The 13,857-nt window shown below is 40.0% G+C and overlaps 1 protein-coding gene across 1 annotated transcript in view; it reads left to right on the top strand.

The window, feature by feature from the left end:
- mcc (MCC regulator of WNT signaling pathway) overlaps nucleotides 1–13,857 on the top strand; it is a 112,690-nt gene that overhangs the window by 69,651 nt on the left and 29,182 nt on the right. Inside the window, exons 5-7 of the mRNA XM_082171336.1 lie at nucleotides 3,793–3,935; nucleotides 7,452–7,588; nucleotides 12,888–13,051. Coding sequence (XP_082027462.1) covers nucleotides 3,793–3,935; nucleotides 7,452–7,588; nucleotides 12,888–13,051 — 444 coding nt within the window. The remainder of the gene's footprint in view (nucleotides 1–3,792; nucleotides 3,936–7,451; nucleotides 7,589–12,887; nucleotides 13,052–13,857) is intronic.

Raw genomic sequence — 13,857 nt, 5'->3', positions numbered from 1 at the left:
ATTGATTGATAAAATTTTATTAAATATCCCCAAAATATCCCCAACTGAGCAAGCCAAAGGCAACAGTGGCAAGGAACTGAAAAACTCCATCAAGTGACCTAATGGTGTCCTAAAACTCCATCAGGTGACCTAATGGAGAAAAAAAACCTTGGGAGAACCCAGGCTCAGTCGGGGGCCAGTTCTCCTCTGGCATTTATGAGCTAGAGGCCGGATTGTAGTTTGAACTGTAGGATTATATGAATGCCTGGCTGAAGAGATGCGACTTTAATCTAGTTTTAAACTGGGAGAGCGAGTCTGAGCAACGAACAGTATCAGGAAGACTATTCCAGAGTTTTGGAGCCAAATGTGAAAATGCTCTCCCTCCTTTGGTGGTTCTGGATATCCTAGGTATGACCAAAAGCCTTGAATTTAGTGATCTCAAAGAGCGCGATGGATTATAGGGCGATAGAAGATCCGTTAAATAGACTGGAGCTAAGCCGTTTAGGGCTTTATAAGTCAGTAGCAATACCTTGTAATTAATACGGAACTTTATAGGTAACCAATGCAGTGATGATAAAATCTGTGTTATATGATCATATTTTCTTGATCTAGTAAGAACTCTAGCGGCGGCATTTTGGACTAACTGTAGCTTGTTTATTGAGGATGCAGGACAACCAGCTAATAAAGCATTACAGTAATCCAGTCTCGAGGTCATGAATGCATGAACTAACTTTTCTGCATCAGAAACTGATAGCATATTACGTAGCTTAGCAATGTTTCTAAGGTGGAAAAAGGCTGTTTTTGTAACATATGAAATATGATTTTCAAAAGACAGGTTGCAATCGAGTATAACACCCAGGTCTTTTACTGTAGAGGATAAAGTAACAGGACATCCTATGATGTTAAAGTTGTATTGTGCGAGGTTTTGTGGGCGGTTTTTTGAACCGATAAGTATTACCTCTGTCTTGTCTGGATTTAATAAAAGAAAATTACGCGTCATCCAATCTTTTATATCTTTAACACACTCTGTCAATTTGGAAAATTTAGCGTTTTCATCCGGCCGTGATGAAATATATATTTGAGTGTCATCAGCATAACAATGGAAACTAATTCCATGTTTCCTTTAATATTTCCAAGTGGCATCATATATATTGAAAATAACAGAGGGCCTAATACAGATCCCTGCGGCACTCCATAGTTTACTGGAGTTATGATCGATTTTTCTCCATTTAAATAGACAAAATGGTAGCGGTCAGATAGGTATGATTTGAACCAGCTTAGTGCTTGTCCTTGAACACCAGTATAATTTTGTAGTCGATCTAAGAGTAATGTATGATCTATAGTATCGAACGCAGCACTAAGATCAAGTAAAACTAGTATTGAGATACAGCCTTGGTCAGAAGCTAAAAGTAAATCATTTGTGATTTTAACGAGCGCAGTTTCAGTGCTATGATGCGGTCTGAATCCAGACTGAAACTTTTCATAGATCTCATTTTGTTGCAAGAAAGAGCCCAGTTGAGCGGACACCACTTTTTCTAATATTTTAGACATAAATGGAAGATTTGAAATGGGTCTATAATTTGCTAGATTATTATGATCTAATTGTGGTTTCTTAATGAGAGGTTTTATAACTGCCAGTTTAAATGTTCTTGGAACATGACCTAAAGATAAAGACGAGTTAATAATATTGAGGAGAGGCTCTTCCACTACAGGTAACACTTCTTTCAGTAGTTTAGTTGGTATAGGATCTAATAAACGTGTGTGTGTGTGTGTGTGTGTGTGTATGATTGTGTATGTATGTGTGTGTGTGTGTGTGTGTGTGTGTGTGTGTGTGTGTGTGTGTGTGTGTGTGTGTGTGTGTGTGTGATTGCATGTCAGTGTGTGTGTGTGTATAATTGTGTATGAGTGTGTGCATATGAGTGTGCGTATGAGTGTGCGTGCGTGTGTGTGTGTGTATGATTGTGTATGAGAGTGTGTACGTACGTACGTGCGTGTTTGTGTGTGTCTGTGTGTGTGTGCATGATTGTGTATGAGTGTGCGTACGTACGTGTGTGTGTGTGTGTGTGCGTACATGCGCGTGTGTGTGTGTGTATGAGTGTGCATGTGTGTGTGTGTATGAGTGTGCGTTCATGCGTGTGTGTGTGTGTATGAGTGTGTGTGTGTGTGTGTGTGTGTGTGTGTGTGTTCCTGTTGTGTCTGTGATCCGTGAATAGGCTCATTGTGCAGTAATTGTTGCTGTGGTCAGAGGTGGAGTGTGTGTTTAACGGGTTATTGTCTGTCCTCGTTCAGACTGAGTGATTGACCTTGTTTTGTTTTCACACAGAGTCTTAAACTCCCGCCAGGAAAACATGCCATTCCTCTAAGATCACTCCAGGAAGGCGAAACACTCAGTCCGCAAGAAGACGGGATGTGATTCCCTCGACGTTAAATCCCAGTGATCCTCAAACAACCGGTTAAACTCAGATTCATTTATTCTGGATCAGTCCGCTGTTAAACGTGTGTTTAGTCTTGATGAGAAGTTTAATAGTCAGCTCGATAGTATTGAGTTGAGCGCTGCTTCACTGATTGTTCTCAGACTAACGATAGACCGGAACTCATTCATTCCCAACGGATCTGCTGAATGACGGATCCGATTCCAGCTTTGGATGCATTGAAATATCTGAACTTTTGCGGCTGTGATGTTTTCTAATCTAAACTCTTAGATTAGTGAAGAACAATGTGAGAGTTACTCATCTTTCCACTAAAATGTTATTCTTTATACACTATTTTTGTGAATAATTATAAATAATTACCATATTTTCTGGAAAATAAGTCTCATCCGGTCAAAACTGCATTGTTGATAGAAGAAATACACAGATAATTCACATCAGTACGAGTCATTTTATTGCATTCAGAAATATGACTATATACAGTATACAGTATTATTCTTGATTACTGTAATTATGAGTCTGAAACTAGTATAAACGGTCTTTCCTGACCTCGTATTACGAGTTGATTTTAGATTTATAGATTGATTTTGACGTTGTTTGGTGGATTGTGTGAATTTTCTCCCATGCTGCAGGTCAACGAGTGTGTGTGTGGAGGTTTGTTTATGCTTGAGGCTCAAATGTCCTCAATAATGTAGTGAAATATCATGACAAATGACTTTGAGGACTTTTGATATCTTTTCACTATTTAAAAAATCACCGGGATAGAAAATATCATTAATCTGAAGGAAAAACAATGGAAGTCTATGAGCCAACTAAAATAATCTAAGGTCTCTGTGTGTGAGAGTGTGTGTAAGTAAGTGTGTGAGTGTGTGAGTGTGTGAGTGTGTGAGTGTGTGTGTGTGTGTGTGTGTGTGTGTGTGTGTGTGTGTGTGTGTGTGTGTGTGTGTGTGTGTGTGTGTGTGTGTGTGTGTGTGTGTGTGTGTGTGTGTGTGTGTGTGTGTGTGAGAGTGTGAGAGTGAGTGTGTGTGCAAGCGTGTCTGTGTGTGATAGTGTGTGAGAGTGTGTTTCTGGAGGTATTCTGCATGTCTCGTAGAGAGTTGAGTCTCTCACCGTGTGTGTGTGAGTGTGAGAGCGTGTGAAAGTGTGTGTGTGTGTGTGTGTCAGTGTGCGTGAGCGTGTGTCTGTGTGTGATGGTGTGTGAGAGAGTTGAATCTCTCACCGTGTGTGTGTGTGTGTGCACAGCATGTGTGGTTTATCTCACCTTGCAGTTTTCCTCAGTGTAACTATGTTATTAATCTCTGTCATGCTCTCTCTGTGTGTGTGTGTGTGTGTGTGTGTGTGTGTGTGTGTGTGTGTGTGTGTGTGTGTGTGTGTGTGTGCACAGTGTGAGCAGTCTCATCTGCTGCGGGAGCATGAGGAGGTTCAGGAGAGAACGACGCTGCGCTACGAGGAGCGAATCACAGAACTGCACAGCATCATCGCAGAACTCAACAAGAAGATCGACCTACTGCAGGCTTCTACCATCAGGTCACACACACACACACACGCACACTCACTCTCACACTCACTCACTCACTCACTCTCACACTCACTCACTCACTCACTCACTCACTCACTCACTCACTCACACTCTCACTCACTCACTCACTTACTCTCACACTCACTCAATCACTCACTCACTCTCTCTCACTCTCTCACTCAGTGACTACGTTTACATGCTGTCAAATATCCGGGTTATGGTCGGGTTAAGGTCACTATTTGGGTTTCTGAAACATTCGGAATAACCCGTTTACATGCGTGAGTAGAGAGAGTTACTCCTGTATACATGGAATTTGTAATCAATTGGCAATATCCCGATGTAAACGGCGACGCACGGTTAGCGTCTGGACGTACGGACAACGTTAAGACGCAATGTGCGTCATTTCCGATTCTTCTTCCTGTATCCAAAGGCAACAACAACAGCAGCAGCACGCGGATAATGAATAGTTCGGGGCAGATAGCGATCGCCTTTGTTTGCGATTTCCTCCTCGCTCCAAAAGTCTGGTGCTGTGCTGCGCCTCGCCATGTTTACCTCTACTTCTTGTTTACTTCCGGTATACTGCACGCAGGTTTTTGTATGCTCCGTCTATACTCAAAAGACCAAGATTCCTTGCGAATAGAACATGCGCAGAACACAAATCAATGTTCCTTTTGATGGGGATATGCCGATACGCGTTTACATGACCAAATATTCGGGTTAGAAAAGGGGTACCCCAGGGATAATATCCGGGTTTTTAAAAACCGGGATATGAGCATATCCGGGTTTTTGCCTGTGTTTACATGGCCGTGCGCGACCGGGTTATTGCTAATATCCCGGTTTTGAACGGGTTATTGGCTGCATGTAAACGTAGTCACTCTCACACTCACTCACTCACTCTCACACACACACACACACACACACACACACACACACACACACACACACACTCTCACAAACACACACTCACTCACTCACACTCACTCACTCTCACACACTCACTCACTCACTCACTCTCACACTCACTCACTCACTCACTCACTCTCACACTCACTCACTCACTCACTCACTCACTCACTCTCACACTCACTCACACTCACTCACTCTCACTCACTCTCTCACACTCACTCACTCACTCACTCTCACTTTCACTCACTCACTTACTCACTCTCACACACTCACTCACTCACTCACTCTCACACTCACTCACTCTCTCTCACTCTCACACTCACTCACTCACTCACTCACTCACTCACTCTCACACACTCACTCTCTCACACACTCACTCACTTACTCACTCTCACACACTCTCACTCACTCTCACTTTCACTCACTCTTTCACACTCTCACTCACTCTCACTTTCACTCACTCTTTCACTCACTCACTCACTCACTCACTCACTCACTCTCACTTTCACTCACTCACTCACTCACACACACTCACACACACACAATCACTCACTCACACACACAATCACTCACACACACACACACACACACACACACACACACACACTCACTCACTCACTCACTCATTCACACGCACACTCACTCACTCTCACATTCACTCACTCACTCACTCACTCACTCACTCACTCACTCACTCACTCACTCACTCACTCACTCACTCTCACACTCACTCTCTCACTCACTCACACTCACTCACACACTCACTCAGTCACACACACACACACACTCACTCACTCAACTCACTCTCTCTCTCTCACACACACACATTACAGCTCACTATGGTTTATGTCTCTTCACTGAACACAGGAATCTCTCAGTTTAAATCCTCTTACTGTGATTTATATACGTGTTTATTCTCCTCAAGGACAGATATTATGGGCTGTTTCTCTGCTCCTCTCAATCTCCTCAATCCTCCTCTAGATAAATGTTTCTCAAGGCTTGAAACGCGACAGGAGAAGTGTCTCCTACACACATTTATACTTCTAACAGCTCATTAATATTGAGTTGTGCTCAGAGATGCGGGGAAGCGTGTGTGTGTGTGTGTGTGTGTGTGTGTTTGTTTGTTTTGTGTGTGTTTTTGTGTGTTTGTGTGTGTGTGTTTGTGTGTGTGTGTTTTTGTGTGTGTGTGTTTTTGTGTGTGTGTGTTTTTGTGTGTGTGTGTTTTTGTGCGTGTGTGTTTTTGTGCGTGTGTGTTTTTGTGTGTGTGTTTTTGTGTGTGTGTGTGTGTGTTTTTGTGTGTGTGTGTGTGTGTTTTTGTGTGTGTGTGTGTGTGTGTGTATGTGTATGTGTGTATGTGAATGTGTCCTGTTCCACTCGCTGCATGTAAATGAGACGAACTCGAGTGTTTAATTAGAAGCTCCTCATATGTATGCAGCAGGTCAGGACGTTTGCATCGTCGTTTGGGAAATTAGAATATGCTGAATGACTCCAGTTCTCTGTTGACTTTCATATTCATCCCACAATTATAAGGGTGATTTGATGCACGTCAAGGGATAGTTCACCCAAAAATGAAAATTAGCCCAGGATTTATTCTCCCTCAAGTCATCCTAGGTGTATATGACATTCTTCTTTCAGACGAATACAGTCGGAGTTATATTAATAAACACCTTGATGCTTCCGAGCTTTATAATGGCAGTGAATGGCCGTTTCTGTTTTGAAATCCATAAAAGTGCATCTTTTGTATTCGTCTGAAAGAAAAATGTCATAAACACTTGAGATGACTTGAGAGTGAGTAAATCCTGGGCTAATTTTCATTTTGGGGAGAACTATCCATTTAAGCTCGAGTCAGATGCACTTCCCTCAGGTCATTTTGACCCGAAACATTTTTTTTTTAAATGAGTGTTCATCGGAGGGGGTCCAAGACCCTAGGACTCTTGTCGCGCTTGAACGACAAATACACCAAAAAAAAGTAATGAATTCGTAAAAAGTCAAAGTAAAAAAAAGTATAAAATCAATTTGACCCCCTTAGGAATGAATGGAATGCGAGGAATGCTTCAGTTCACATAGAAAAACTTAAAAATGCTAAAACTTTACCAAAAAATTATTTTATTATGTCTACACCTGAATGCACACTGAAGAGAAACTGGCTTTAGGACCCAGAGGAACAGCTCATTTGCTCCATATAGAGCTATAAGGACATCTTTTTTTTTTTCACACAAGGTCGGCAAAGACTCCCAATGTAAGATATTTAGAGCTGAATTAAAAGGGTTATGCATGAAATTGTTATTTTGAATTAAATATGTGGAATGTGCTTAAATTACTATTTATTTATTATTTATTGACCAAATCTAGTAATTTAAAGGTAAATAAAAAAAATCAACAACTAATTCCATAAAAAAATAGAAAAATAGAAAAATGTAATAAAATAAGCTTTCTAGACAATAAAAAAAAAATCATTTTAGGGTCCCCATTGCGTCGGGTCATTTTGACCCGTGAGGTAAAGATGTGTTGCAAAGTGTGAGGGAAGAATTTAAAGGGGAAATTAGTTTCTGCTTTTTGTATATTTTTGGGCTCTAAACAACATCAACAGAACATCATGATGTCTCTGTGTCTCTCAGGGAGGAGGATGAGTTTTCCGAGCTTCGCTCCGATCTCAGTCACAGCCAGCAGGAGGTTAACGAGGAGGATCAGGACCCCGACCAGGCGTCTGTCTCACTGCCTGAAAACCAGTCCACACTGGTCACTGCGGACATGGGTGAGGAACGAATCTCTGAAACGATCCCCACAAATCTGATTTATTATTACATTTCCGAATCCAGTCTCAGAATTTAGAATGGGAAGCAAATCTTCCTGAAATCTTAAACATGATTTATGAGGGACTGAATCTCACGGCAGCCTGTTCAAAACATATCCATATTACATCCCAACAGCGAAAGAGTGAAATTATAGTTTAACTAGAAAGTAAAGTTCATCCAGACAAACTTTTATGTTGACTTGTCTGAAAGGTGAATTATCATGTTACTAGGATGTCTTGTCAGATTGCTAACATGTTTTAACACATTGCTAGTGTTATAGCATGATGCTAGTATGTTTTAACATGTTGTTGGCATGCTGCTAACATGTTTTATCACATTGCTAGTGTTTTAACACATAGCATGTGACCGGTTCTACTGACCCGGTCCGAGTGGGATTCGAACCGTGGTCTCTGGCTTAGGAGGCAGGGCTCTAACTAAGAGGCTAAAGACCGCAGTCAGTCGCTAGAGCACCTCTAAAACACTAGCTATGTGCTAAAACATGTTAGCAACAAATTAGCAATACTAGCTGTTTTAATACATACTAGCAAAATGTTAAATCATGCTAACAATGTGCTAAAACATGTTAGAAATTTGACAATAATGATAGAGCGCCTCATGAGATCAGGGGAGTGAGATTTACGCGCACAGCTCTTACTGGTCTACGACAGTTACATGTAGCATGTTTCTGGTATGTTTTAGCAGATTGTTAGCATGATTTAATATTTTGCTATTATGTTTTAACAAATAGCTATTATGACTTTGCACTTCGGTAGTGTGTTTTAGCACTTTGTTGGCATTTTTAGCACATTGCTAGCCTGATTTAACATGCTGCTAGCTTGAATTAGCACGTTGCTAACATTTTCTAGTGTTTTAACAAATGGCTAATATGACTTAGCACTTTGCTAGCATGTTTTAACACTTTGCTTGCATGTTTAGCGCTGGTAGCATGTTTTAGCACTTTGCTAGCATGTTTTAGCACTACTTGCATGTTTTTAGCACTTTGCTAGCATGTTTTAGCACTGCTAACATGTTTTAGCACGCTGCTAGCATGTTTTAGCACTACTTGCATGTTTTTAGCACTTTGCTAGCATGTTTTAGCACTGCTAACATGTTTTAGCACGCTGCTTGCATTTTTTTAAATGCAATAAGTATTGACATTTTGCATTATTATTGTGTGCTGATTAAAATAAAATATTGCAGATTTCTTTCTTTAATACAATAAAAACACAATATTGAATACTTTTGAGAATAAAAACTCCTGCTACATTAAAATGTAATATTTTTGTGCATTATTATTATTGTAATGTATTTATAACATAATATTAATATTTTTTACTTTAAATGTGTGGGTGAAACGGTGTTGAGATTGGCACTGGTTTATCACTGCGGACTCATGGGAAATATGTATCTGTGTTACACATACAGTAGACGTGAGTGAGACAGCAGTCAGAATCTAAAAGTAATCTCTCTTGTCTCCTCCTTTCAACCTGTGCGTCTTCACATTGATGCGTTTACCCATAATGCTTCAGTCCTGGTTTCTAAAGGCGGTGATTGTCGTCTTCAGTCTGGCTGCTTTTGTTTTTCCACTTGATCAAGCTGATTCGCTCGACACAAAAGCTTTTAAAGCCCTCTGCTGTCGTTGTTCGGGGAATCACACCGTCTAATGGCGTTTTATTCATTACCAGTGTATTGTTGGAACATTCCCAGCATGCATCACTCCCGACTGTGAAAGGAAATAATCAGTCTTTATTTGCATGATTAAACCAGCTTTAGATTTACTTCTGTTGAGGATTAATTGATCATGAAAGTTATTTGAATATATGAATGCTTGATTCTGATTGGTTGATGAGAGTTCTAAGGTGTTGCAGTTATTTTCAGGGAAACTCACAGCTAAAGTAGTTCCAGCAGGTTTCATATCACTTCACCAAATGATTTTAGTTATTTCAAAGGTCCTTACAGCCTGCAGAACCAAAACCCACAACGACACTGGCCAAGTGTCCCATATAATGGACTTCAATGGGGTCCAACTGGTCCAAATGTGAGTTTCAGTGCAGCTTCAAAGTCTTGACACGATCCAGCCGAGGAATAAGAGTCTCATCTAGACAAACCAGCCGACATTTTACAACAAAACTAAACATTTATAATAATAATACCTTTTATTTCTAGGCGCCTTTCCAGGCACTCAAGGACACCGTACAACATAAAAGTAAATCAGTAAAATACAAAGCTATGCCAAAAGACAGACAAACATACAATGTTGCATAAGTGAAAGAATGCAGTACGTGACATATTATTAATATGGGAACCAAAAGAAAGCAAACCATCAAAAATAACACCAAGACTTTTCACCTGAGTGGAAATATTAACCGGACAGTTATCATCAATAAGCAGATTAAAGGGTTGAGTTCTAGATAAACCAGAAGGGCTTCAGTTTTGCTGGTATTTAGCTTTAAAAAATGGTTGGTCATCCATATATTAACATCTTGCAAACATTTAGTGCGCACTGAAGTGGATATGAACAATTATATACTTTTTAACCAACAAATGCTCGTCTTGCACATCCACGACTTCACACATTACGTAATCAGGTTGAAAGGTCACGCGGAAAATGTAGGGTAGGGTGAAAAAAAAGTATATAAATGTTTATTTTTTGTTATAAAATGTCTGCTGGTTTGTCTAGATAAGACTCTTATTCCTCGGCTGGATCGTGAAGAGACTTTGAAGCTGCACTGAAACTCACATCTGGACTTTCAACCCGGTTGCTATTATGGTTGCCAGGGTTTTACTAGGCGGTTGCTATGGTGTTCTGGGCGGTTTCCAAGGTGTTCTGGGTGGTTGCTAGGCAGTTGCTAGGCTGTTCTGGGTGGTTGCTATGGTGTTGCTAGGCGGTTACTAAGGTATTGTGGGTGGTTGCTATGGTGTTACTAGGTGGTTGGTAGTTGTCACAGATGGTTACTATTGGAGTTCTTAGCATGTTCTTGGCATGATTTATCACGACCTTCGACCCGTTGGACCCCATTGAAGTCCATTATATGGAGAAAATGAGGGATGTTTTCCTCAACAAAAACCATAATGTCTTTTCGACTGAAGAAAGAAAGACATGAACATCTTGGATGACGAGTAAATTATCAGGAATTATTAATTCTGAAGTGAACTGCTCCTTTAAAGACATCGCATCCTAAACACATAGACATTAATATGGAGTTGCTCCCCTCTTTTATTAGTTTTATTTTTAACTAAGCAGTTCTCATGCGTTCAGATGTGTTGTTTACCTCATTCAAAGTTAAAGTTTATGCCGTTAAAGTGATGAATCTCCTGTTTGAGTGGATCTGTGATCATTCAGTGTGTTTGTGTGTCATTGCTAATGTACGACGGAATATTAATATCGCTCCGGATCAATGATCTGCTCACGTCAGTGATTGATTCATATGAGCTTTTTCCATTTCGTTTGCTTGTTGTTGTTGTTGGATGAGCAGGTTTGCACAGTGATATTGCTGGTTATAGGCTGTGACTTCATGGAGTTCTCAGGTATGGCTCGTTTCATTTAATTTAATTTAATTTAAAATGAAATGTTTAGGAGAAATAAAATCAAGTCGTGATAATAGTCCAGTAAGAGTATATAAAGATGTGGATGAGCTCGGATCATTTGAGGAGAAATATTAAGATCTTTGCAGACTTTGGGATCTTGTCAGATCAGTTGGAGACGGTGTTGAGATTTCTTTGAAACTCTATAGAGAAACACCTGAGATTAATGGAGAAACACCTGAGAATAAGCAGCAAACTTTTTAATTTTGATTTTATTTTACATTTTTGACAGATTTTTCTGCTGTCAAGTGAAAAAATTTAGATATTGTAGTGATTTTTTGTTTTTGTGTCATTGTTTGTCATTGGGTGGTAGTGGCGCAATGGATAAGACACATGCCTTTGGTGTGAGAGACCCGGGTTCGAATCCACTGTGAGACACCAATGTGTCCCTGAGCAAGACACTTAACCCCTAGTTGCTCCAGAGGCGTGCGACCTCTGACATATATAGCAATTGTAAGTCGCTTTGGATAAAAAGCGTCAGCTAAATGAATAAATGTAAATGTTTGTGTAATTATACATTTAAGTTCTGTACTACATGTACTTACTATAGGATTTGTGTTATGAATAGGGTTTGTAATTATGCATAATTTATAGTTATTATTATAGTAACTACATGTAATGTGTAACAAGGAAAGACAAGTTTTTCTTTCTTAACACTTTTGTTGATTTGTATTATTGCTGTCATCTTATCTAATTATTTTAATCCTGTGCTGTTTATTTAATGGGTAATTAAATAAACAGCGTTAATTCCATTAGTTCATTGCTCATTCAGTAATGAGCAATTCATTTGTTACAATATTTACTAATGTTAGATAATAGAAATTGTTAGTTCATGTCAGCTCAGGTCTATTAAGTAATATAAACAGATACAACTTTTGATTGTAATTATGTATTGGTGAATGTTGAAATTAAGATCAACATCAACTAAGATTAAAAATGCTTTAGACGTGTTTTTATGGTTAGTTCATGTTAACTGGTTAGGGTTAGGGTTAGGTAGCTACAATGTAATGTTTTTGTATAGATTTCTCTAATTTTACTTTGCATTTTCATCCAGAGTGACTTACATTGCATTCAAGGTTTACATTTTATCAGCTCTTGATTGGGAATCGAACCCATGACCTTGGCGTTGCGAGTGCCATGATCTACTGATTTAGTTAGAGGAAGGATTTATTCACTTTCCTGTTATTTTTCAGCATTTATTGTGCTTCATAAATAAATGACTCAACTAAGCGAGGATGCGATAAATACGGAAAAATACATTTGATCAGCTCTTGCTTGGGAATCGAACCCATGACCTGACCTTTGAGTTGTTTAGCATTTATTGTGCTTCATAAAAAAGGATGTGAGTGCAGTTTCATGTTATAAACACGGAGAAAGCCCAAGTCATCCGACCAATCAGAGCAGAGCCGCTCTCAGAGAGGCGGGGTTTAGAGAGACTGAATCTTTGATGGAAGCGTTTCAGACACTGAGAGGAAAGAGCTGATGCTGCAGTGGAGATTATAAAAGTGTTTCATGTTATAAATACAGAGAAAGCCCCAATAATGTTCTGGTTGGACACTGAATGTGCATGTGTTTTGACAGTATTGTGGCTTTCTCTGTATTTATAACATGAAACTGCACTTGCATCCTAGTTTGGTTGATTTATTTATGTATAAATGATGTGTGTTTGGACAGATAACTGCAGTGACCTGAACTCTGAGCTCCAGCGGGTTCTGACGGGTCTGGAGAGTGTGTTGTGTGGCCGTAAGAAGAGCACGTGTAGCCTTTCTGTGGCCGAGGTGGACCGACACATCGAACAGCTGACCACCGCCAGCGAACACTGTGATCTCGCCATCAAGGTACAGACCAGTCTGTCTCTCGAATCAACACTGAAGTGACTTACACTGAAGTGACTTAAACTGCAGTTCATCGACTGGCCACAAGAGACCGGCTGCAGAAGAGACTCAATCCCATAGACCCCCATGTTAAAGGTGTCCTATAATGCCCTTTTCACAAGATATAAAATAAGTCTCTGATGTCCCCAGAGTGAGTTTTAGTTCAAAATACCCCACAGATATTTTTTATAACATGTTAAAATTGTCACTTTTTGAGGGTGAGCAAAAACGCCCCGTTTTTGTGTCTGTCCCTTTAAATGCAAATGAGCTGCTGCTCCCGGCACAGGGGGCGGAGCTTCAAGAACGTGTGTGTGTGTGTGTGTGTGTGTGTGTGTGTGTGTGTGTGTGTGTGTGTGTGTGTGTGTGTGTGTGTGTGTGTGTGTGTGTGTGTTTAGCAGCTTCGATTACCACACACACACACACTCAACATTTCAAAAACGTTTAGCCTTTTATGTTCTAAACGGAGTCAGACAAAGATGGAGACACTCAAGAAGTGACAACATGTAGAAGCAACAGGACATTTTAGGGCTGGGCGAAATGACCAAAATCACAAATCACCATAACACTATATATCATGATATAGTACCTAAGGTAAAACCAAGTAATTCTCTTGAATCTAACACTGAAGTGACTAAAACTGCAGTTCATCGACTGGCCACTAGAGGCCGGCTGCAGAAGAGAGTCAATCCCATAGACCTCCATGTTAAAATGCCCAACTTTACAGCAGAAAAAAACGTTTACTGCCTGGTGCAAAAAGTGGTTTTGGTCTA

The sequence above is a fragment of the Leuciscus leuciscus genome (assembly GCF_965113295.1).
Source record: "Leuciscus leuciscus genome assembly, chromosome: 5".
In the NCBI taxonomy this organism is placed as follows: Eukaryota; Metazoa; Chordata; class Actinopteri; order Cypriniformes; family Leuciscidae; genus Leuciscus; species Leuciscus leuciscus.
This window is presented reverse-complemented; position numbering and strand designations above follow the sequence as displayed.